The sequence below is a fragment of the Xyrauchen texanus genome, chromosome 44 (assembly GCF_025860055.1).
Source record: "Xyrauchen texanus isolate HMW12.3.18 chromosome 44, RBS_HiC_50CHRs, whole genome shotgun sequence".
Classification (NCBI taxonomy): domain Eukaryota; kingdom Metazoa; phylum Chordata; class Actinopteri; order Cypriniformes; family Catostomidae; genus Xyrauchen; species Xyrauchen texanus.
The window spans coordinates 27,666,549-27,693,253 of NC_068319.1; the positions used below are offsets into that span (position 1 = coordinate 27,666,549).

The window sequence follows — 26,705 nt, forward strand, 5'->3', positions numbered from 1 at the left end:
TGACGTAGTCACGCAAAGAGTGAAATGTTTTGGTGAACACGAGATGAAGCATGAGAGAGAGAAGCTGAAAAAAAATAGTAATTAATTAATTATTTAAATTATTTATATAATGTTAATGTTTAACAACATGAGATGATTTGTAGAATGATAATGGTCCAGATGGAAATCATCCGACTTGGGGAGTTTATGATAAAATTATCTTTTCGTCTTAAAAGAAATGTTTTATATTTTGTCATTTTATTAGGATGTGAACATATGAGGTTCACTTCATTATTAATGTATGTGAAGGTGCAGATTGTTCACTTGGCCGTGATGCAAATCGAGTGACAACTATTATGTTGAAAGTACTTTAGAGAAATAAATGTTGTTTAAATGTATATTTTAGTTGAATTGATGTTCATGACACTATTTTTGGCAAACAAAAACAGGTCAGGTCTTATATTCGGATCACAAATAGAGGAGAAACTCCATGACAATGGAACATGTGAACTGAAACTCTGTGAAACTGAGATGGTGAGCCACCCATGAGTGAAATCTGGAAAAAAATAAAAATGGAATGAGTGTGATTACAGACGACGGATTGAGAGCGGACGGTCTGTGATTGCGATAAGTACTTGTATTTTTTATTTTTTTTTCAGGATTTAGGAATTTTCTATCAATGAGAGTAAAGACAAATTACACACTCTGAAAGTCTTTATAATCCACTGGAACTGAACCGAGTATTTCAACGGAGTCATCTTATAATTTCTATTGAACTGAGTATTTCATGTGAGCCTACAGAGAAGTTCTACTAAATGTGTATTTTTACTTTGTTGTTTTAAAAGTATTTTGTTTTGTATCTTTTGTTTATTGCATATATTTGAATATGAGGTTGATGTAATATGAAGGTATTAATTCTCATGTTTTCTCAATTCTCAATTTTAGTTATCTCAACCTTGATAACTAAAACTCCATCCATCCATCCATCTTCAACCGCTTATCCGAAGTCGGGTCGCGGGGGCAGCTGCTCCAGCAGGGGGCCCCAAACTTCCCTATCCCGAGCCACATTAACCAGCTCTGACTGGGCGACCCCGAGGCATTCCCAGGCCAGTGTGGAGATGTAATCTCTCCACCTAGTCCTGGGTCTTCCCCGAGGCCTCCTCCCAGCTGGACGTGCCTGGAACACCTCCCTAGGGAGGCGGCCAGGGGGCATCCTTACCAGATGCCCAAACCACCTCAACTGACTCCTTTCAACGCAAAGGAGCAGCGGCTCTACTCCGAGCACCTCACGGATGACTGAGCTCCTCACCCTATCTCTAAGGGAGAAGCCCGCCACCCTTCTGAGGAAGCCCATTTCGGCCGCTTGTACTCGCGACCTAGTTCTTTCGGTCATGACCCAACCTTCATGACCATAGGTGAGGGTAGGAACGAAAATTGACCGGTAGATCGAGAGCTTTGCCTTCGGCTCAGCTCTCTTTTCGTGACAACGGTGCGATAGAGCGAGTGCAATACCGCCCCTGCTGCCCCGATTCTCCGGCCAACCTCCCGCTCCATTGTCCCTCACTCGTGAACAAGACCCCGAGGTACTTGAACTCCTTCACTTGGGGCAAAACCTCATTCCCTACCTGGAGTACGCACTCCATCGGTTTCCTGCTGAGAACCATGGCCTCAGATTTAGAGGTGCTAATCCTCATCCCAGCTGCTTCACACTCGACTGCCAAGCAATCCAGTGAGAGCTGAAGGTCACGGACCGATGATGACATGAAGACAACATCATCTGCAAAAAGCAGCGATGAGATCCCCAGCCCACCGAACCGCACACCTTCCCCACCCCGACTACGCTCGATATCCTGTCCATGAATATCACAAACAGGATTGGTGACAAAGCGCAGCCTTGGCGGAGACCAACCCCACATGGAATGAACTCGACTTTGTGCCGAGGACCGGACACAGCCCTCGCTTTGGACGTACAGGGATTGGATCGCCCTAAGAAGGACCCCCCACCCCGTACTCCAGCAGCACCTCCCACAGTCTCTCCCGGGGACCCGGTCATACGCCTTCTCCAGATCCACAAAACACATGTAGACCGGATGGGCATACTCCCAGGCCCCTCCAGGATCCTTGCGAGAGTAAAGATCTGGTCCGTCGCTCCACGACCAGGACCTAAAACCGCATTGTTCCTCTTCAATCTGAGGTTCGACAATCGGCCGAACCCTCCTCTCCAGCACCTTGGAGTAAACTTTACCAGGGAGGCTGAGAAGTGTGATACCCCTGTAGTTGGCACACACTCTCTGATCCCCCTTTTTGAAGAGGGGAACCACCACCCCGTTCTGCCACTCCTTAGGTACTGTCCCAGATTTCCACGCAATGTTGAAGAGGCGTGTCGATAACTAAAACTAATTTGGAATATTCATATAATATACTAAATACAATTAGGACCAGTGAATAAATGTTTAAATCGAAACCAAAAACGAAACTGAAACTAAAACTATATATATATATATATATATATATATATATATATATATATATATATATAAGACAAAATAATAAACAAGAAAAACACATAGATTGTTTTATATTTTATTGTATTAATTCTGGAAAGAAGACAAGTTATGTTGTTATATGGGGTGATTTATTTTATCTCAGTATTGTCAATAAATATGTATAAGTTGAACATTGTTCATTAAAAGGTTTTTACATCTGTTTTGTTTTCTTAGCAAGTTTCCCAATTTGTTCTCCTCACGAACCTAGTCATCTGGTCGAAACCCCTTTGTGTCCATAGTAATGGTGCACTAGTAGCCGAGGGGTCACATACGTGCTACATAAGCCTTATGGGAGTTACCAGATATTTTATCAGTGAGAGAGAATACATATACCACTTTAGAAGTCAACAACTACCCTCCAGGCTGAGAAATAATACAAATTTCACTACATGTAATTATACACAATTAACAGTTTAAAATTACCTTTTGAAAGTCACATTCTATGTCTCTATGTTTATTAATATCTATAATGCTGTATTTCTGAATATCATCAAAATTCATTAACGTTGCTTTAATTATGCACATCAGAGAATATGGCATGCATAATAAATGGCCGCAATGAGTTTAAACGCACTGTCATTGTAAGCCCTGGCTCCTTGAACTACAATTTAGTATGGAAATAAATTACGCTTTGAGATAAATTGTGCAAATATAATTATGCTTTAATATCACCATAAATGCCACAAATGTATATACAATCATAATATTAGTGCAATTCACGTACATGATCTAATATCTCTTTGCATGTGTGGCAGTGGCGGTAAATCTACTGATAGATGACCCTCTTAGATCCCAATTTTCTATATGTGTGCTTGGGCTGTACATGAAGAAGCAAACATTGAACTGAAAGGTTGTATCAAAAAACGAATGCCTGCACTTAGTTTTAATTTCCTGTGTGGGTTAGCAGCTGTCTGGTAGCCCTCAAAACAGAAGCCAGACAGTTTGTCTCTCTATTTCACAATTAGGCTAGCAGACTTGGCAGCTTATGTTTTACTGTCATGAAAAGGAGTAGAAAGATAAGATCTGCAAGCATTAGAAGAGACTTTTGAAGTTTGTGCTAGTTAGGAAAATTAGAAGAGGAGTCATGCAAAGACCATGAGAATTTTGAGTGACTTAGATGTTCTATAAAACTTTAAAGGTGCAAGAGATGTGCAAGTTCTGTCTGCACCATTTTTCAGTTGTCGTCTATCTGCCAATATCAGATGGATGTCATTTGACATTGTAAAGTTTTGTGCACTGTTACTTCAACTTGACTGCAACTCACCATATAGCGCAGTTGCTGTCCTAACCAATTTCTAACCATTCAGATGGTAAGTGAGTGACAAAAATGCCACCGCAACTAAAATGAAATGTTGTCCAATAAAAGTTCCAGATATCCCTGATAATTGCATCTTGCGATTTCCAAAGCATATTTGTTTTGAGAGAGAAGGGTGATCAGCCCCGCTAACGGAGTTGACCAGAGAGAAAACTGTCATCCCATACATGGTCATCAATTAGACAAGATTACTTGTGATTCCAGTGCACACATCCCTCATAGACAGTGGTAGTGAAGACAGCATACCTGTGGAACTAGACTACACAAGGACGTTGTTTGCAGACCAACATTTTGTCCAAGCCTCACCATCAGCCTGCGTTAAGCCCACTACTTCACCCACAACAACATCAATATATCATGTCCTCTCATCAGTCACCTGGTGCTTCTGGTGCATCAACAGAAAAATCTATCAGAGTAAAAGGGAACAAAGTAAGTGTTCAAAGTTGTTGTAGCTTTAGGTAATAAAGCTTTGCTGATCAAATGATGACCTAGCTAATCAAGGGGCTTAGGAGCATGTTAGTTTAGTCCACTGCAGAATGTAACCCATTGATAGAGGCTTCTGCTTTTCTGTTATGCGTTGACAACATTTTGGAAACGTGGCCAAGCAAAACAAAACTTAAATAGAATGATAAATATAGGGGTGCTACTTAGTTTTCCTTACATGTCCCTGCTCCTGACACGAAAAAATTATATGGGGTAGATTGGGGTGCCCTCTCATGCAGAACCCAGCGAGATCAGAGAGCCAAAACACGTGAGGAGCTCAAAGCATGGGGAGCAGGCATGTGATACTGATGACAGGTTGGTTTGTTACGCCCAGACTTTGCTGAGTAGGTGGCTGCAAGATCCTGCAATGTAACCTCTATTATCCAATGGCAGGTCAGTGCAATCCATCACATGTTAGGCCTCTCTAAAGACCCTGTATTGCTCAAAACATTCCCCAACAATTGAGTCGCCATGCTGGGTGGAGGAACCATCCATGTCTTTGAAATAACAGGTCCATTTGAAGAGAACAATAAGTGACACTCACGAACAGGTGCTCCCTTTTCCAGACTGAAATCAGAGTTGAGCTGAGTGTTATCCAAACAAGACCTGCATGTTGTTTCCTTGCAAGTGGCAGTGTCTTGTGAGTAGCGTGCCACCTGTGAGAGCCCAGCAAAGAGCCACTGAGCAGGGCAATCATGCTGGGATTACCCTGAGGAAACAGGAGAATTTGGATGGAGTCATGGCAGCTCTTGTAAAGGAGGTCTCTATTCCAGGGTGTTGGTTTTGAGAGGGTTAGTGAATGAAAGAATAAAAGGGCAGACACAACAGTGGGAAAGTAGATAGGAAAGGAGGTTGGATAGATAAGAAGTTGGAAACACAAGGGAGCTTGAGAGCATAAGGCTGTGTTATGAAGAGTTTTCTCATGGGGAGAAATAGTGTGGAATACAAAGTAGGCTTGTCAGAGGACTGCCTGTTGGCCTGCCAGAGCGTGTACACTTCACAAACGAGAGCATCCTAGAGCAAACAGCTGCAGTCACCATCTCTCCGCCCTCCTGTCTGCCATCACTCTGCAAGTCCTGTTACCTTGGCTTCTCTTGATAGAGATGCTGTGGTGAAGATAAGATAAGGTCTTTATCGTGATCAAAAGCACAAACCGAGCTCCTGTTATATAAGGGATAGAAATATTTGTGGATGCATTTCACTAGGGACCTTGGTCAAATTATTGTTCTCATCAGAAAAATGTGATTTATTTCTTCATTTCTAAAACATGCCCAGGCTTGACATGATAATGATAACTACCTAAGATCCCTTTGATTCTAAACACTGGCATTGTATAAAAAATGCTTTGTGTTCCCTTAGCATAGCATTGTATAGCAAAGTTTCTAAATCAAAGTACATGCTTTACACCAAGTCATCGAATTCCACCTTTTGTCATAAACACATCGACAGATTAAAATCATAAAAAGACCCTTAGCATTGAGATTAATTGCGGGAAGATAACAAGGTTTGAACAAATGGAGACAAATTACAGTCAATGTTGTTGGTACTTATAGAGTGCCTGTCAAACCAGACATAATAAACAAGCACAAGACATTTTTCAGAACCCTACCAGACCATGTTTCTTCCCAGCCCCACCCTACTGCCACACTACGAGGGGAATGGAAATGGGGTAGGGCAGATTGTTGGTTTTAGGCCTCAGTGTACTTGCTGTAAACTATGAGAGTGCTTTGTAATGATATCCAGGTATGTTTGCTCTTCATTTTGCACGGCTCATATGTGATCAGTGCTGGGGGACATGTATGCCGGTGGAGGTAGAGGGAGGAGGGAGGCATACGGCAGGCAGGTTTCCACCGGATGAAGAGGATAGGGAGGCCACAGACACAGGCCTGCCATGAGATGTTTACATTCCACCGGCAAGGCCACGCAATTCCCTCATTCATAGCAGAGCTGAGGTAGAGCGGCGGAATAAATGTGCAAGTAATCTGGGTATAACAGCATTTTCTTCCTAGGGCCTGGGGCCAATTCAGCAGGTACATGCCATAAACTTAAAACTAAGAATGAAAAAGCTATTAGACAGTAACTGTTGAGTCCCTAGACTGCAAAAGGCACCTTAAGCCATATTTCTGAATTATTTTGGTTCCGCCAAAGCATATTTTAGGTGCTATATCAATTGCTTGTTAGCCCATAAATACAATTATTTATATGGTGCAATACTTTGTAAGGTGCCAAATGTAAGGTAAGGGTGCTACAGGAATAGCCTTAGTGGATTTACCTGTAGATTTTCCACCCTATTGTGAATGTTTTTGGAATTGGCTTGGTATCAATGAACATTGCACTCCAGAATATATTGGCCTTAGGTGTTCCTTCAAATATGAATGAAACCTGGTTTGGGAATATTTTTTTTTTACTCAATGTATTTACACTGTGCTTATTGAGTTGAGCTGCATGACTTTCAGCTTGCACAAAAGAGACTGGAGTGAGGCAGGGGTGTGTTTCTGTTTGTGCAGTTTTTGTAATAGTTTTGGATAAGTGATGATTTGGGAGTGCTTCAGCAAGGTTTGAATCGGGCAGATTTGTCTTTGTGAAGGACACATGAATCAAGCCACGTCCAAGGTTATCCTGGAAGAAAACTTGCTTCTTTCTGTTCTGGCAATGTTCCCCAACTCTGAGGAATGTTTTTTCCAGCAGGACAATGCTCCATGCCAAAAAGCCAGGTCAATCAAGGTGTGGATGAAGGACCACTGGATCAAGACACTGTCATGGCCAGCCCATTCTCCAGACCTGATCCCCATTGAAAACCTCTGGAATGTGATCAAGAGAAAGATGGATGGCCACAAGCCATCAAATAAAGCCAAGATGCTCGATTTTTTGCGGCAGGAGTGGCATAAAGTCACCCAACAGCAATGTGCCAAGACGCATGAAAGCTGTGTCTGAAAATCAGGGTTATTCCACCAAATGTTAATTTATGAACTCTTCCTAAATTAAAACAGTAGTATTGTGTTGTTTAATATATATATATATATATATATATATATATATATATATATATATATATATATATATATAAACTTGTTTTACATTGTTTGAGGTCTGATAACACAGCATCTTTTTTGATATTTTGGCCAGTTGTCATTTTCTGCAAATAAATGCTCTAAATGGCATTATTGTTATTTGTAATTTGGGAGAAATGATGGAAGTTCTTAATAGAATAAAATAAAAATGTTCTTTTTACTCAAACACATACAAATAAATATTAAATCCAGAGAAACTGATAATTTTGCAGTGGTCTTGCAGTTTGCTGTAATTTTTTCCAGAGCTGTATATATATGTGTATATAGTCAGAAGTTCACATACACCTTAGCCAAATACAGTTTAACTCAGTTTTTCACAATTCCTAACATTTAACTGTAGAAAATAATGACAATTAATAATACCCATTTATATAGCGATTTTCTAGGCACTCAAAACATTTTAGATGGGGAATCTCCTCAACCACACAGTATGCAGCGTCCACTAGGATGATGCGACAGCAGCCAAAGTGCGCCATAACGCCCACCACACACTAGCTATTGGTGGAGAGGAGAGTAGAGTGATGTAGCCAATTCAGGGATGTAGATTATTAGGAGGCCATTTGGCCAGGACACCAGAGTTATACCCATATTCTTTATGAGAAATGCCCTGGGATTTCGGTTTAATATCTCATCTGAAATACAGTGTTTTTTTACAGTATAGTGGCCCTGTCACTATACTGGAGCATTAGGATCCACACAGACCGCAGTGTGAGCACCCCTGCTGGCCTCCCTAATTCCACTTACAGAAAACATTACCTGTCTTAGGTAAGTCAGGATCACTACTTTATTTTAAGAATGTGAAATGTCAGAATAATAGTAGAGAGAATGATTTTTTAATTTTATTTTTTTATTTATTTTATTTCTTTACATACACTTTGTTAGTATTTGGTAGCATTGCCTTTAAAGTGTTTGACTTGGGTCAAAGGTTTTGGGTAGCCTTCCACAAGCTTCTCACAATAAGTTGCTGGAATTTTGGCCCATTCCTCCAAACAGAACTGGTACTGGTACTATAACTGAGTCAGGTTGAATCCTTGCTTACACTCTTTTTCAGTTCTGCCCACAAATTTTTTATCGGCTGAGGTTGGGGCTTTGTGATGGCCACTCCAATACCTTGACTTTGTTGTCCTTAAGCCATTTTGCCACGAATTCGGAGGTATGCTTGGGGTTATTGTCCATTAGGAAGACCCATTTGCAACCAAACTTTAACTTCCTGACTGATGTCTTGAGATGTTGCTTCAATATATTCACATAATTGTCCTTCCTCATGGTGCCATTTATTTTGTGAAGTTCACCAGTCCCTCCTGCAGAAAAGCACCCCCACAACATGAACTGTAGTCTGGCTTTTTTATGGCAGTTTTGGAGCAGTGGCTTCTTCCATGCTGAGCAGCCTTTCAGGTTATGTCGATAAAGGACTAATTTTACTGTGGATATTGATACATGTCTACATGTTTCCTCCAGCATCTTCACAAGGTCCTTTGCTATTGTTCTGAGATTGATTTGCACTTTTCACACCAAACTACGTTCATATCTAGGAGACAGAATGTGTCTCCTTCCTGAGTGGTATGATGGCTGTGTGATCCCATGGTGTTTATACTTTGTGGCAGCAGGGCGTGGTCAAGCGCCCGTCCAGGAGAGGAAAGTGGTAAGGGTGCTTACACCTGAGCTAAATTATGCCTAACACCTGTCTCTAATTTCAGTGAGCACGAGGAGAGCGGCATAAAAGCAGACACAGAGCCTCCAGTCGAGAGAAAAGGCTATCCCTGAGGCGGGGTGTACGTTATGCCGGTGGCACCCCGGCCTGAGATAACGCTGGGAGGATTGTGGAGCGGAGGGGGGCGGGGCCGGGTCGGGTCGGAATATCGCGCGCCCGGTCCCCAATCTGCCTGATGAGGTGCGCGAGGGATAAAGGCGGCCGGTGACGATGGTTCGAGAGACAGAGAATTACGGGCACGTCCGTCATGTGTTTATGTTTATGCTTTTGGTTTAAGTTTTCATTAAATATTATTTATATTGACAAGCCGGTTCTCTCGACTGGAGGCTCTGTGTCTGCTTTTATGCCGCTCTCCTCGTGCTCACTGGAATTAGAGACAGGTGTTGTCAGGCCCTTACCGCTTTCCTCTCCTGGACGGGCGCTTGACCACGCCCCCGCTTCCACATACTTGTGTACTATTGTTTGTACAGAGAAACGTGGTACCTTCAGGCAATGGAAATAGCTCTAAAGGATGAACCAGACTTGTGGATGTCCATATTTTTCCATTATATATTTTGGCTGATTTCTTTTGACTTTCCCATGATGTCAAGCAAAGAGGCAATAAGTTTGAAGGTAAGCCTTAAAATGCATCCACAGGTACACCTCCAGTTGAGTCCAGTTGAGTAAAAGAGGTTTTAGTTTTGCTTAACTGCTTAGTTACCAAATTGTATAGAGTCATTAAAGGCACCACATATGTAATTCTTTTTTTTTTTTTTTTTTTGCACTTCCATAAATCATATTTTTATGATTCTTTCATGTGTATATATATATATAAGTTTAATATAACAGAATATATATGTCTTTGTTTAAAACAAATGAGTACTATATTAATACAAATGACAACTATGTCATTTATGTTTTATTTTCCATATACGTTTACATATTATACATGATATTTCTTCCTTAATTTGGTGCTTATATGTCAGTGATTGACTTTATTTACATTTGACATTGCTATTTGAAAAAGAAGCAACGTGGAAGTAAACTATAGCAAGTGTAACACATGAACAATATGATTTCACTATTTTCTTTTGGGTGTACTACTGAATTTATGTAAGTTGTAAGTCTATTTAGCTACTGTATGAAGCTTATGTATAGAATATGTTATGTGTAACTCTATATTTGTTTTTATATATATAGTTGTGTTTCATGAAATTTCAGTGTTGAAGTAATGAATCCTGTTCTATTGTTGCATCATCTTTTTGATATATGAAAAATAACACATGTCAGAATATATTTTATAAATAATTGTTATAATTATAAAATTTTTTTTAAAACATTTGACACTATCTGGGCATTTTGTAGATCCATTTGTGAAATATATTTGTGCCGGTACTCTAAAGACTTGAGTGTGTAATAATGTTTAGGGAAACACCCCATGCATTTAAGGGTTACATTTGTTGATTGTCCTACCAACTGCAACAAGTGAAAAAATTATAAAATAAAACATTTTGTAGGTAGCTTGGTCTCTATTTCAGTCATGTCTTTCTGGGAAGCTCACCCAACAGTGAAATCTCATTGGTCTAAAATCTTGATCAGCATATTTTAATATTATGCTATGTTCCATTGAGCTTAGAAACTCTACATTTCTATCTTTAAACTTGGAAAAGTGCAATAGAACACCATTTGAAGTTGAACTTTCAACTTCCAACATTGGTAGGCCTACATGAAATCACATAAAAATGGCGGCACCCTGGTTATGTACACAGTATATCATAAAATTAAAAACTGACTTGTAAGCAAATAAAATGCATCCATGAGTCAAAGTTCTAAAACATATAAATCATGTTTAGCAAATGTTTACAGGCTGTACAACATGGTATCATCTCTGCTGATAATCGTACACCTGCAGAACAAATGCTAACATCGCTTATTTTCTGCAATTGGTTTGTTAGGAGACTTGTTTTTTTAGTTTTTTTTATGTTTTCTTGATAAACACACAGCTAACAGAAGCATTGCTATATTGTTTCCTTATCCGTCATCTTCTGAGCATCAGGCAATAGAATAAAGGCTTATGGTCCAAAGTAGGAGATATCAAGTATGAATATCTTTCATCCAACTTTGAATGAATTCATCATTACACATCAAATATATTTTTATTGGCAGAGATTGTATTGCTTCACAAATATTTTTTTGTTTAAAATAAGGACAGAAAAATGAATTGAAGCCAAGAGGTTAGGATTTGGCTAATTAGCATTGTCCAGCTAGCCCCTGCTATCTATTCTGTTGAAATACACATTTTCTGCCAAAAATATTGGCTCAAAAGGTCCCATGAGCAAATATAGGTGCAGATCGGGATTTTCTACACTAGCTGTGCAACTGCTTTTGAGATGAATGGGAATGCTAAGGATAGCTCACTTCAGATATTATAGACCCGGGTGGTAAGGACAAGGTGTAAGACTACACCAACTCCATGAATATCTCACAATCACGATAAGTACAGCAAAGCATCACCACCACGATGGCAACATATGGTCCAAGCGCTGCAAAAGACTGACACTGCCAGGACCATCATGGAAATAAATTTAATGTGTTTACTTTAATGCTCAAATGGGGAAACGATGATGTTTCTGGCTACGATGCTATAATGCATATCTCTTCACCTGGGATGGGATGAGTTATAATGCTAAAGTGAGTCCTGAACATGGTTGGATTATAGAACATCCAGTGGAGCCAGTACCTCAGTGTTTCAGACTGATGTGGCCCCCAAAGCTTTAGGCCACACGGCCTGAGACTGCCAAAGGAAGCTGAACATCAGGGTCCCCTATCCCCTCAGTGCATACACCACAGTTTTTAGCTTTGTCAGGTTTTCTGTGGGTATTTTCTGCACAAAGACGTGTGCGCAGGGGACTCGTGGGACCATGACACAGCCATGGTACCAAAATTCCTGACCTTGCACCAATCCAATGACACCATCATACCTCAAGCAGCCCCATATATCAGCCACAGCCTGTCAGCAGCAGTCAGACCTACAAATAGAATGCTAAAGATGTATGTTACTGTGTATTAGCAAATGAAAAGAGAGGAGGTGCTGATGACGTGAAGTGCATTTCCGAGATTAGGATTCAGTTCAATCAGGGTTACCTTTTCGTATAATGTTTGGGTGCAAGCGGGCTGGGGTGTTTTAATCTTCTTTGATGTCGATTTGCTTTGGAGTGTTGCCTCATCTTGCTCTCCATCACAACGGGCTGTTGTACATCCTGTTTCATCTCCTCTGACAAGCTGGAAAATAAAAAGCCTGTATTTTAAAAATAATAATAATCATAGAATGATGCAAGATATCAAATAGTAATATAAGACTATAAAGCAGTTCAATGGAAAGAAGGACGCGAGAACTGGCTTTTCAATATAAATAATATTTTAATGAGAAACTTAAAAGACAAACACACACACACACACACACACACACACACACACACACACCACGACAGACATGTCCGTAAACCATCTCTCTCCCGCACAATCCTCCGCATTCTGCCTTTATCCCTCTCGGAGGCTTGATTAGCCTGTTAAGGGACCGGATGTGTATGATCACGACCCGGCCCCGCCCTCTGCCCTGCCACAAAGACGTTTACAACATCAAGTCATTTGAAATCAAGTCATTTTTATTTGTGTAGCGTGTTTCACAACACACAACGTTTCAAAGCAGCATTAACTATTCAGAACAGGAAATCATGCATTAACAAAAAATGAAACTGTAATATCTATAAAAACTTCGAGTGATCATTGTGTACGGGGGCAGTGGTGGCTGGTTACTGACCAGAAGGTCGGGGGTTCAAGCCCCAGCACCACCAAGATGCCACTGTTGGGCCCTTGAGCAAGGCCCTTAACTCCAGGTTGCTCCGGGGGGATTGTCCCTGTAATAAGTGCACTGTAAGTCGCTTTGGATAAAAGCGTCTGCCAAATGCATAAATGTAAATGTAAACTTGATTAAATATGATTGTAAATTGTGTATACAAATTCAATTATTAAATAATAATTCAATTTAGACCCCTGTACTTAAGCTGAAGGCGACTGTGGCAAGCAACATACATCTCTATAAGATATTGGTTAATGGAGAAAAATAACCTTGGGAGAAACCAGTCTCACTATGGGGGCCAGTTCCCCTCTGAATAAACAGCATGAATATAGTGCAAATATTAGTTATGTGTGTGCAGTGCATGTCATGGTTTAAAATTTGTAAATTAAGTAAGCATTAAGGTTGTGTTTAAAAAAACACGTTTAATGAACTTTTTTTTATTAATGATTAATTGTTATAAAATGGTATTAATGTTTAAATTCCATTCTAGATTAACTGCAGAATTTCACACAGATGCATTGTCCTTTGTTAATTGGCTGATGAAGGCTTTTGTTGGCAATTAAATTATAGTCTATGTATTCCATTTCAAGAGTGTAGTCCATCCAATACACAAAGGTAATGCAGGCAGAGATCAATGAATTGCGTCGCAGTTCAACCGGCAGGTCATTTCGGTGAGGTTCGGTGGGGTCGATCCTAAATCCAAGGTTTATGCAGTGACATATGAATTATCTGATGCCTTACAGTTGTAGTTCGCATAAATTCAACCTCTGAATTCAAAAGACTGAAGTGATGTCTGGCTAGCACTGGCTGTAGTCATCACTCAGCGACATGTAGCAGTGGAGTCTGACCCTAAGCAGGAACGGAGCTGGATCTAACCTTGGGCCAGATGCCATTCATTTTATGCAGAGTTATAGATCATGATAGATGTTAGGGAATTGTGTAAATATTTTTTTAAATACACAACTGCACAGGACAGTACATTGCCCACATCATTATAACCTGCTCATGAGTCAGTCTGACTATATAGTTATTATATAAATATTATATAAATAAATATTCTGTGAACTTCCAAAATGTACCAATCTCTACAATATACACTCACCTAAAGGATTATTAGGAACACCTGTTCAGTTTCTCATTAATGCAATTATCTAATCAACCAATCACATGGCAGTTGCTTCAATGCATTTAGGGGTGTGGTCCTGGTCAAGACAATCTCCTGAACTCCAAACTTAATGTCAGAATGGCAAAGAAAGGTGATTTAAGCAATTTTGAGCGTGGCATTGTTGACGGCCTACCTGAGCATTGTTTCTGACCATGTCCATCCCTTTATGGCCACCATGTACCCATCCTCTGCTGGCTACTTCCAGCAGGATAATGCACCATGTCACAAAGCTCGAAACATTTCAAATTGGTTTCTTGAACATGACAATGAGTTGTCACTGTACTAAAATGGCCCCCACAGTCACCAGATCTCAACCCAATAGAGCATCTTTGGGATGTGGTGGAACGGGAGCTTCATGCCCTGGATGTGCATCCCACAAATCTCCATCAACTGCAAGATGCTATCCTATCAATATGGGCCAACATTTCTAAAGAATGCTTTTAGCACCTTGTTGAATCAATGCCATGTTGAATTAAGGCAGTTCTGAAGGCGAAAGGGGGTCAAACACAGTATTAGTATGGTGTTCCTAATAATCCTTTAGGTGAGTGTATATCCCAAACATCCTGGAACAAATTAGGCTGCACAGTCTGGGTTGGCATGCTAAAGCAATACGCCCTAAAATACTGGATATTATCATTTGTTTACCATAGTTAAGGGGTTTTGTATTTACTGCGATATTAAACGTACCAATATTTTTTCAATAAACTGTCACAATAAATAATCCACAAATTTTACATGCTAGTTTGTAAAATTTGCCACTGATAATTTTCACATGCAAATTAAATTTGTGGCAAACTATCCATTGTTGCCAAAGGTTTGATTTACCACTACCAGTGAAGCACTGCAAACTTCTGGCAAACATTTGCGGCGAATCAAAAGCTCATTTGCATGTGAAAATAACGAGCTGCAAATTTGCATGCAAGTTTACAGCTAATTTAGATATTTTTGTAAGGGTAGTCATATATATATACACTATTTTACAATGCCTTTGAACATGGCTTGAGCAATAGTTCCAGCTCTGAAAATCACAAATTATTCAAAAAAGTTCTTCCACCAAGTATTTTACCATCACTAAGCACTTTATTAGGAACACTTGTACACCAACTGTACATGTGATTATTAAATTAGCCAAGCGTGTGGCAGCAGTGCAATGCATAAAATCATTCAGATATGGGTCAGGAGCTTCAGTTAATCTTCACATCAACCATCAGAATGGGCAAAAAATGTGATCTCAGTGATTTCGCGTGACATGTAACTGCTGATCTCCTGGGATTTTTACACACAACAGTCTCTAGAAATTACTCAGAATGGTGCCAAAAAAAAATACAAATTGGCAGTTCTGCAGACAGAAACACCTTGTTGAAGAGAGTGGTCAAAGGAGAACGTTCAGATTGGTTCGATTTGACAGAAATGCAAGAGTAACTCAGAAAACCCCTCTGTACAATTGTAGTTAGCAGAATATCATCTCAGAATGCGCAACACGTAAAACATTGAGGCGGATGGCCTACAACAACAGAAGACCACATCTGTACTTTATTAGGACCATAGTGTTCCTAATAAAGTGCTAAGCGGCATATAAATAATACATTTATTAACCTAACTGTAATTTGTTTTTGGTAGCCAAGCAATGCAATTACTAAAGATCATTCAATGACTTGGAGCATTAATATAAAATTAAATTGATAAGCGTAGATTGTGGGCCTATATTGGCTATTTTACCACAAATTTCAACATGGATCAAGGAATAGTCCTGTATCTGATCTTTAAATCAGATTTTAGTGCAAAAACTATCTTCAGCATAATTATGGTTAGTATACAGTCCCATTAGGTTAAGAGAAAACAAAAGAGAAGATTGTAGAAGAACTAATATTGGTCTTTGACTAGATCTTTCCAAAGAACCATGTGGTGCATCACGGTAGGTCTGGGAGGACAGCGAAAATGAGGAATAGTGCCCATGGATAGATGTTAGCTAGCATTCCCCTTGACAAGTGCAAGAAAATAAACCAAGTAGCCAAGCGAACATTTCCATTATTAAGCGGTTAAGCCCGGGAGCCCATAGGATCAGGACGAAGCTGTCTGATCCATGTTGTATCAGTCTGATACTTTCTAATCCTATTGACCTTTTCAGTGTAAGTGCAATTTCATGACCTTTGTTTGTGTGAAAATCCTTCTGTGGTACAAAACATATCAGCCAGGGAGGAAAAACTTCCATATGCCATTGGATTTATCCAGCCCACCCTCAGCCTGGAGTCATGATTACTGTGCAATGGACCCTTGTTCGCTATTGCTGCTCTGAACACATGATAATGCCATTTAACCAAGGATGTGACAAAATTAGTAAAGGCACTAGCCACTTTGGCACAAAATGTATGTGTTCATTTCAATTTTGGGGACTATAGCCCTGCACGAAACATTTGGTTGCACCATACTCTTTCACAAAACAATATTCTGAGATGCTGATGGGAATCCAATGTAAGTTTTATTGTCTATACAGAGAAACATTATCGGGCGATACTTCCAGATCTTTGCTCTGATAGTTTGAAAACAAAGGACTAAAGGTTTCTGTTTTTCTATCTAATTAACTGCTCTGTGAATTTGCTTCATGATTCAGGAAGACAGCTGTTATTCATTTAGCCAGGATATCAAGCTGTCCGTCCAGTCCTTTATTGGCAGCTCTAGAATTCCCTCCACAAGCAATGCTGCATATGCCCTGCTCATAAAACCTTTAGCACTTCCATGTGGGTGTAAAGTCCCACTTCTCTCATCTCTACATGACGCCTCTGCTAACCTCTGCAGCCAGTTTACATCTACATTATCAAGTGTCAGTTTGACTGCTCCTTTAAACATCAAACCATGTTTGCCCGTTCCATTGTATTCCTTATGGGACCTTCAAACACTTTGCCCTTGAAGCTTTATGCATTTCACATTCAGAGCAAATTTGCATGTGTTGGAAGTTGTTTGGCTCATTCTATTGTTTGTTTAGAGGTAATATGCAATAACCTCAGGGGGTCAGGGTATGGCTCGTTAGCATGGGCAGTTAGCCCCTGCTGGTAGATACCATGACAGCACTATTATGCGAAGACAAAGCATGTGTCTCATTTGAAAACCATTGGAAAGCAGCCATGCATTGTAATGAAATATTTTTTTACAAGCAGTATAAGAAAACATCATTATTAGATCATTCAACAGAGACTGATTTTTCTGGTGAGCTCTTAATGGTGTAAAATGGTCATGTTTTCCCCTTTCTGCTGCCATTTGAATTCACGGTTTATGCTTGCGGCTTGGAGCAAAAAGAGCTAATATACCGCTCACTGGTGATGATTAAGAAATGCCCATTTTGTGCCACCACTTGGCAGCACTTGGAAAACAAGCACACCTCAAATCTGATAGGGTGCTAAAAAAAAGCACCTGCTAATTAGATACCTAAAATTAGGCAGTCTGAACTATCAAAAGGAAGCAGATGCTAGCAATTGTTCTTGGGCTTTGTTGTGTCGTGCCAGTGGGCGGATGTTTATGTGTCCTAACACTGCCTGCCCGCAGTGCCCACAGATAAGAAGACAGGAAACGAGAATGGATTTATTTGAGACTCCATAACATCCCGGTCTAGTCTGGCAAAAGTGTGCCGACAAGTGAGAGACAACCCCTTAATGAGAATCCTCAAAGGGAAGAAAGCGGAGGGTAACAGCAATGACTCTCGTTCTAAAGATATTTGGAGAGTAGATATTTCAAAGGCTTACACAACACAAAGAATTGGCCTCTTAGGGTTTCTCATAAAACATGGCTGTAAAATGGGCTTTGGAGAAGTTTAGCCTCCTTGCAATTATTTTTTCTAACATCTCTTTGACAATGATAATTACATTTAGCCAATGGTAACAATTGAAATGGTTTAAAGAAACAATACTGAATAGTAGAGCTTGTATTGGATTTAAATGAGTATAAAGTCTTATGTTAAATATTAAAAGAGAGTTTATAACTGCCCTTAATTTAACTTTGAAGGAATCTATACATGATAAGTATGATGAAATCAGTAGACATTCAAGTTAATTCACGGTAGTCTAAAAAAGACAGGATTAGCACAAGGGGATGGAAGGTTATTCTTGAAGCTATGATGGAACACTCCATTGGTTTTTACATGTTTTTTGCCCATACGCGATGAGCCAAGTTTGAATGTGTGGAAGTGCAAATGAGATTTTAGAGCTGTACGTGGGACAAGATTTTTAGTAAATTACAGTAGGATTTATGGGAATAACGTCATCAATTAATTATCCTAATGTCATTCCAAACTCATGTGGCTCTCTTTCTTATGTGGAAAACAGAAGGGGGGCGTTCCTGATCTGGCTTTTCAATACACTTGCAGTCAATATCTACTTACTTTAAAGCTTAACCCTCTAAAACTGGGGGAAAATACTCTTAATCTTGTATTTGGTCAAAATGCCTTTGGATTATCCACAACAATTAATAAATGAATAAGTATAAAAAAAAGCAGAAAAAAATATATATATAAAAAGTATTTGTATTACTAAGTATTATAATTGGGGTAATTACTAGGGCGTTGATAGGTGGTTAATCTATATTAAAACCATGAAATCCACCACAATTGTGTTTACTACATTCTGCAATATTACTATAGTAAAACCATATTTAAAGAGAACGCAAAATGTATTGCAAGGGCATAAAGAACTATTTCAGGGGGAAAGAAATCCCACCCTATCCTCTAAGGGGCTCCGTATATACGGTATATGACAATCTTTCCAGATTAAATGCTATTTTACAAAAATTACATTTCTGGGTAAACTATTCCTTTAAGTTTTAAATGTGTGATTACATGACACCAATTGGACATTAACTTTTGAGAAAGTTTCCCTGTCACAACATGTGGGTTAGATTCCTTAGTCTTTAGTTTTATGATTTTGTCATTGCTTACTTTATATCTTGTTTCTATCTGTAAAGATAGCAACATGCTTATTGTAGGCAGGAAATTTGCTGTGCAAATTTATGATTGCTTATCCTGCTATCTGAGCTGAGCTGATGCTCATGGGCAAGTCTGTGCAATAGCAGATAGTCGCCACTATCGCTGCCCGTCTCTCTTGATCACACCATCCTTTCATTATACATTTTATTCAACACTGCAGTATCACAGGCTTTGAAATTGGAATGAATGTTAAAAATTCATGGATTTGGTTTGCCCAGAGGGAAAGAGCGTGTGGATTAGGCTACAGGGGTAGTTAGTCAGGTCAGTGGAAGAAAGAGAGATTGCTTTTCTTACCCTTGTGCATTGCATAGGCCAAGAAAGCCATAATGAAAGTCAAAAATTAACATTGAAGTATCTTCTATGTTTGTTTTTTGTGTTTGCTTACTTGTCTTAATGTTTTTCTTATGTTCATACTCAAGTTCCAACAATCAAATGACATCAGGCATCTATACGGCATTATTTGGAGTCGTGACATGAAGAAACGGATTTTCGTTTCATATCAAGGAATAAAACGACATGCATTAGGGTGAAAAAAATTTTTTGCAAGATTTTATACATGTAATCTCATTTTATCCAATGCAACATTCTAAAATTTGGGTTTCAGTATGTTAAAAGTTCTTCAACTGAAATCTGCCTGTGCTTAACAAAATTTAAAGCACTGCCCCCAGTGGCCGAAGCTGGAAGTATTGTTGAACATATAGGCACGTTTGAGACGGGGCACAAGCCAAAGACTTCTGCCAAAACACTACATTTCCATTATCATTCTGTGTGGCTCTAACCAATTAGGAGGCAAAATACAGAATACCATAAACAAACCAAACAAACATCGGACAACCTGACAAAAGCACGTTTGATCATTTACGTGCACGTAGCTCAAAATGATGATATTTTGACTCAACTTGAAGAAGTCTATGTCCACTTAATCTGGATACATTTAAGAAAGGCATTTTCATTTTCGAAACGCTCGCCGTCCACACTGCCATTTGCGTTTTCTTCTAAGGTTGTCCACACTGAAACGTACATCAACACTTAAATCCCCTTGATGCGCATGTGGAAAACAAGCATTCCATATAGGGTCTGAAACACAATTGTCCATGTGTTCCGTCACCGGACAGCAATTCCCATCATAAACTTCCTGTCGCCTTCGAAGGAATGCAATGTGAAGGATGTGCAAAGTAACATTTATCATTAACAATGCTATCAAAGTGGATAGCTGGCACAACAATGGCACTACAACATGGGCCGCAATCTTGATTGTTTTGTGTTGAAAGGATCAGATGACTGAGTCACATGACAACAAATTGATCATTGTTTTCAGATATTTACACTATCCCTGTCCACACTACAATGCAAAGATGGTGTTGCAAAATGTATTTACTTCAGAGAGTATTTTGGAGCAGTCGAAAAGCTCAGTTTTCTCTGGACAAAAACGGCGTCTCAATGTGGACGGAAGGTCAAAACGTAGAAAAAAAGATGTGTTTTCAAGTGAGACGTCGTCTAAAGCATTATTTTTCCGCCTTCATTTTGTTGCATTCTAAATAAGCTTCCTGTGATCGCAAAAATGTTGTTTCCTGTCAGTAAGTGAAAAAGAGAGTAAACTAATTTGAAGTGTCCTGCATGATCATGTTTTTAGACCAAATCACTTGAAATAGTTACAGTGCAAACAAGTATGAACTTCCCAGAGTTGTGTCTAGAAGGGAACTATTGGGCTGGGGAAAGTCTAACAAAATTCACACTTTCACATTCATACACTGTGTTTATTGCGTTTATTTTGAGTCCCACAGAAATACTACACCACCCCCTACCCCTAAACCTAACTTTACCTTTGTACATTAAATTAGATCCTTGCATGATTTTTTCAGCCAGACAGGTACTAGACACAACCACTTCCAGGAGCCCTTAAAAGCTTTTGATATATGTGAGAGATACTCTGCACACTGATGGTCTTGACCTTGCTCTGTTCTGTTTCTTCAGGTGCCAGGATTCAGTATGAGAGGATAGGAAGTGATGTCACTATGCAGTGCGGCTCGCTGGACAGCGATGCCTCTGTAACGTGGAAGGTGAATGGTACGGACGTGAAGGCTCGCCGGCGAGAGGAAGGACCCCATCTCATCCTGATGGAGGTGGACATGAGTAACAACGGCCTGTACAGCTGCTTCCAGAACCCTGATGGTCAGCGCCGAGACCAGATCAACCTCCGCGTTGGACGTAAGTCGGGTCTATTTTCTGCACTTTGCTTGCTTTTCTTGCTTGATCCATCATGTAGTTGCAGTTTTCCACCTCTGTGGGATTGTTGCACAAAGTAATTTGAACAACCATTCAGTTCTTCAATTAATCTGTTAATCAGATCAGGGATATAGAAATACATTTCAGCTGCTCATTAATAATTCTGGGATCCATTAGAAGGACATACAGAGTAGAAGGTAACAGCACAAGGTTTTATGACTTTTGCCTCTTTTTACTCTTACATTGTTAGTGTTTCTGGTTAAACTGGGTGGGCCAAGTTTCTAAACACCCAGTAAATGACAATGATGTGTAAACATGAACGATCATGTGTTAATGTATTCATCTGTGTGACATTGAAAGTTGTTCAGAACAAGTTGATTTTGTAACTTAGTTTTAATAATTGCTCTTTTTGTAGGGCGAAGACATTTTGAGTTCTGAAAGCCACAGCAGGTGTCCAAGTTCTTTTATCTCACAAGATCAAGGAAAACTGATTCATCATGATATGATTGCTTTAATGCTTTCTCTTAAGAACCCTCTTGTAGTCTCTGCTTCACAGATCTTCATCGTAGGCTTTCTATCTTTTTATTTTGATTTCTCCTTCCTTAAATTTCCAATAGTCTTCCTGGGCCTCTGAATGACCCTGTGCAGTGTTTACCCCAACGCTCCTTCTCCTAAACAAGCAACGTGCTTGCTTCCGCAACACTGTCCTCTCAGAGAGGCCAGAAACCTCTTGTTTGGATGTCCCTACTGTGTATTTAAAGAGTCTAATTATTAACAACAAGCGTCATTGTATGACCCCAATTGGCCTTTGGTTCTCCTCCAGCCCTCGATCCAAAATCTTTTTCTCCACTCTTCTCCATGAAGCAGCTGTTTCTCTCTGTGTGGGGGTACGAGTATCGTGTCATGTGTGTTTGGCGAGTGGATTTATGGGTCATGCTGGATAGTTTTTTCAGGGGTTGTGCAGTGTGATGTCATAGAAGATGCTGGGCAGGACAGATGTGCTCTTTCTGCAACACAGCTCTGATGAGCAATATAACAGGGTCATTAGATGGACTTCAGGAATCTTAGAGGTGAGACCATGATGAACTAAGTAAGATTTTATTGGCCGAAATGTGGTCCAATTTAGATACGGTCACCCCAAAAAGTATTTGGAAGCTTCTGAAAAATAAGTGAATGTCTTTGCATTACAAAATATCAAACCAAGTGGAATTTATTTTACATAAAGATAAGTACAGTTTTAAGCAAAACATTTCACAAGAAGAAGTGTGTTTGGTTTCAAATTATAAAACTATATAATGTGAATATAAAGTTATTTGTGCTGGAATTCCATGTGCATTAGTAGTGCATTAAGTGAATTTGCCCCTTACTAATTTTGCAGTAATAAATTCATTTTATGTTTCATTTAATGGACATTTTTGCTTACTTTTGTATGGTAAATGATTTTGGTAGTGTTGGGCTGCCACTTGATGAGTCCTGAATTAAAAACAGCTAAGATCTACTGTATTAAACATCAACTATTTCTCAATCGTGTTGCATCGTGCAGCACTTTTGAACATGCAAAACACAGGTGAACAAAGCTAGTTTTGAGTTACATAAGAGAACATTTTGAATCTGTTTCGCTACTCTGTGAAATCCTTGGAGCTAAATTATGAACCGCTACGCTGTAGCAAATGTGCAAAGTGCCGTAATCAATATCAGTGACAAGATGCTACCGTAACGCCGCCTGACAGCAATTTCATTGACTAATCAAATTATAGGAATAGAGAGGGGAAAAGTGGAGATAAGTCCTCTTATGAGAACATGATGAGGAATGAGCTTCATCAGGCGCATCTGCATATTACCGGGGCTCCTGAGAAAGACTGAATGAAATGTGATATCACATCATTAATAAAAATAGTATAATTCCTTTAAAGGAATTTAATTTTAGACTTACAGTAATAAGGTCACACGGTTTATTTCTTGGCCAACAACACAGCTGATTCACTGCTTTCTGAATGTCTGTCTCTGCAGTGTATCACATAGCAAAAAATATCTCTTAATATCCCAATTGTTTCTCATAGTCAGCAGTGAAATTAAATAGAGAACAAATGCAGTCTTTGCTTGAGTCTCATATAGCGTTGGACATTCCAGCTTTAAATACAGAACTCTTTATTTGCCAGAGGGACTCCAGCATGCACAAAGGTTAAAGAGGTCCAACTAAAGCTTGTTTACATAGAAAACAAAAATCATGTAGGATGGACAAAAAAACACATTCGTGTGAACAGCCCCTAATATGCTTAAAATAAAAAACGATTTAATAAAACATCCAAGAAATAACTTTTAATAAACACAACCTTTTGCCAAAAGAACTAAGCTAATTTGTTCTCCTAACGAATTTTAGGAGATATGTCTTCATCAAATTTGATACTTACAGTAAAAGTGCTCTAAGCAGTTTCAGCCATTTTGCTAACAAATTTTCAGCCAAATTTGCTAAAACCACACGACATTCCAAACGATAATTAAACACGTTACAAAGACTTCAGATCAGCCTAACTGATGTCAGCACATCTTAACATGCAAAAACCATTTCCGATACTCTTTGTCAACAATTGTGTTTTTAGGAGATTATCCAAAGGTGTTTTGGGGCTTGTGTCTAGTGTTAAACATTTGACAAGTCTTTTAGCAGATATACACATTTAAGTCTTACTCTTCCAGAATAAAACGATAAAAATACTGATGACGTGGTCTTGCATTAACAACATTTTTGCCCAATAATATATTCTCTAGATTAAGAATCACGGTTAATGGTTGTGGTGTAAATTAAAGGCTATCGCTCCAACTTTCATATTCAATATACTGTAAAATTATGCTGCATGATCTCATGAAGATCACATGACTGTGGCAACATTTTTGAAAAATATTATGTGGTTCTTTGTATGAATCGCAGCAGTTCTGAGGAGAAGTCCAATGTGTAGCACTACAAGAGAGTATTTTTCCCCCAAAACGATGAGGTTAAAGTTAATGCTCTGTCAAGTTGTTAAATCAACAAAACCTACTTCCCTAACCACTTGGTCCTACCCTAAACCAGTAATGAAAACCACAATTGCTGAAGCAACCGTGTTTCTATGACATTTTCAGCTCACATGATTTCCTTTATTAAAATGATTGTTGATTGAAATTTGTCACAAATGACAACAAAGTCTGTCTATCCATCGTAAACTGCTGAGTACAAGTTTTTATCAAGCTATACAAAAAAGACAACAATATTGCCTACAAATTCTTTTGAGTTTCAATTACATCCCTATGTCATTGTAATGTGTGGTCATCACTCAATTTTATTCATAATTAATCTGGCCCCTTTTCTTGATGAACGAGATCCCTTACAAAATTTAGAAACTAGCTGCAAACTTGCCACAAATTTTGCCGCTGGTTATTTTCACATGCAAATTAGAATTTGATTTGATGCAAATGTTTGCCAGAAGTTGGCAGCTCTTCGCCTGTAGTGGTGAACCTCCGGCAAACCTTTGGCAATAATGGACAATTTGCGGCAAAGTTGATTTGCATGTAAAAAAATTATCAGTGGCAAATTTACTGCAAGTTTGCAGCAAATTTTCCGTGAATTCTCGATTTTTGTAAGCGATTGCTGAACTGAACAAATGACTTGCGTGCTCCTCTCGTTCAGCCAGTCATGAACTGGCTAATTCATTTTGTTGGCAAACAAGTGTTCCAGTACAATCAGTTAGTTTACAAATTAGATATCTAGTCTCGTTCAGACTCAAATGTTCAACTATTAGTCCAGTGGGTCAAACCAATGACATGTTCCTTCACAGCACACACTCAAATACTATTGGCTCATGCTGTAGTCAGTCTTTAAGAAATACACAAATGGAATTTGTGTGTCTACAAATGTACTAAGACACTTAAAATAAAAGTTTTTGCCACAAATGATAAGAAAGCAGGTCTTGTTTTTCTTATATTTTGTCAAATGCTGGGCTTCACCTTTAACAAGTTCAAGAAAAGCCATTATCTTACACTTAAATTGGGGATTATGTGTCCTTGTCTTAATTCATTTCACCCCCTTCTCTCCCTGTTGAATACGATTAACTCACATGCCGAACTGAACAAATGACTTGCATCGTCTCGTTCAGTCAGTCAGCAGAACCTCATTCACAAACGAGATGAATGAGTGATTCAAGTATACCAGTACATTCAGGTCATTCATAAACGAGACGTCTTATCTTGTTCAGACTCAAATGACCGATTCGACTGGTTCAGTGAAGGGGCATATTAGTCAAACAATTGATATGCTGCTTCACAGCTCACACTCGAATGCTATTGGCTCGTGTTACTGTCCGGTCTATATAGGCTTGAAAAGCCAACAAAGCAGTCTTGCTCTGAGCTCATTGGCTTCAAAAGGGAGAAACATTAGTGAACGAGAAATATTAGTCAGTGTACATCACTAAAAACTAACCTTGGGAATGGGCTCTAGATTGTTTTCAACTTATAAGATGCTGATTAATTCAATCCTGTCTTAAAACTCTATAAACACGTAAAGGTGAGAGAACAGTTTCTTTATCTTCAACGATATCCTGCACAGAAACAGATTGTGAGCTTATGTCTGCTTCGCTGTTGTGTTGTGTGGCCACTCTGGGTCACGGGCAAGCCGGCTCAGCTAACAAGATAAATTCTGCTGCTAAGTGCCTGAATGAGAATGGCATGGTCCCAATCCCACAGACAGGGAGCGTCCCCTCCGCAAGTACGTCAGACACTCTGCATATCTGTCAAAAGAATCTTGCCAGGAATTAGAGGAGAAGAATCAGGTCTGGCCATTTACGAGGAATCCTTTAGATCCTCAAAACAGACTCTTCAGTGACTTGTCATAACCACAACAGCTTGTAGGTCAACATTTACTGAGCAACCATAGAGAGAGATTACATTTTTCTTGGTAATTATGGTATTTTTGTTTGGACCACAGATGGTGCAAGATAGCTACTGATGGATCCAAATGTTGTAACGAGAAATATCGAAATTGAGAGACTAGCCCTTCTAAATAAATCAGAGTATTTGCCCCAACCAGTGACGAGTCACGACCGCAACAAACGATGAGCGACAGGACATTTTATTGGCCATTTTGTTTCTTTTTCTGTAGCTTTGCACTGGGTAGCCTCACTTACTGTGATATCTCATCGGCTCAAAATACCACTCAACACAACTTTAGATTAATCATCAAATATGTTCTGATTGACTGTTATTGTGTTGCCTTGAGCAGCCTTTACACCGGAAAAATTATTATAAAATTATACTTTTTTTACTTTTGGACACAGTGTTTGAAAGGTATAGTAAAGAGAAACAGGAAATTATTGGATAGAAAGGTGAATTGGAAATGTTGCAGATTGATTCAAACCTATATTTCCCACATG

The 26,705-nt window shown here is 39.3% G+C and overlaps 1 protein-coding gene across 1 annotated transcript in view; it reads left to right on the forward strand.

The window, feature by feature from the left end:
• cntfr (ciliary neurotrophic factor receptor) overlaps positions 1–26,705 on the forward strand; it is a 286,782-nt gene that overhangs the window by 122,052 nt on the left and 138,025 nt on the right. Inside the window, exon 3 of the mRNA XM_052117628.1 lies at positions 21,055–21,288. Coding sequence (XP_051973588.1) covers positions 21,055–21,288 — 234 coding nt within the window. The remainder of the gene's footprint in view (positions 1–21,054; positions 21,289–26,705) is intronic.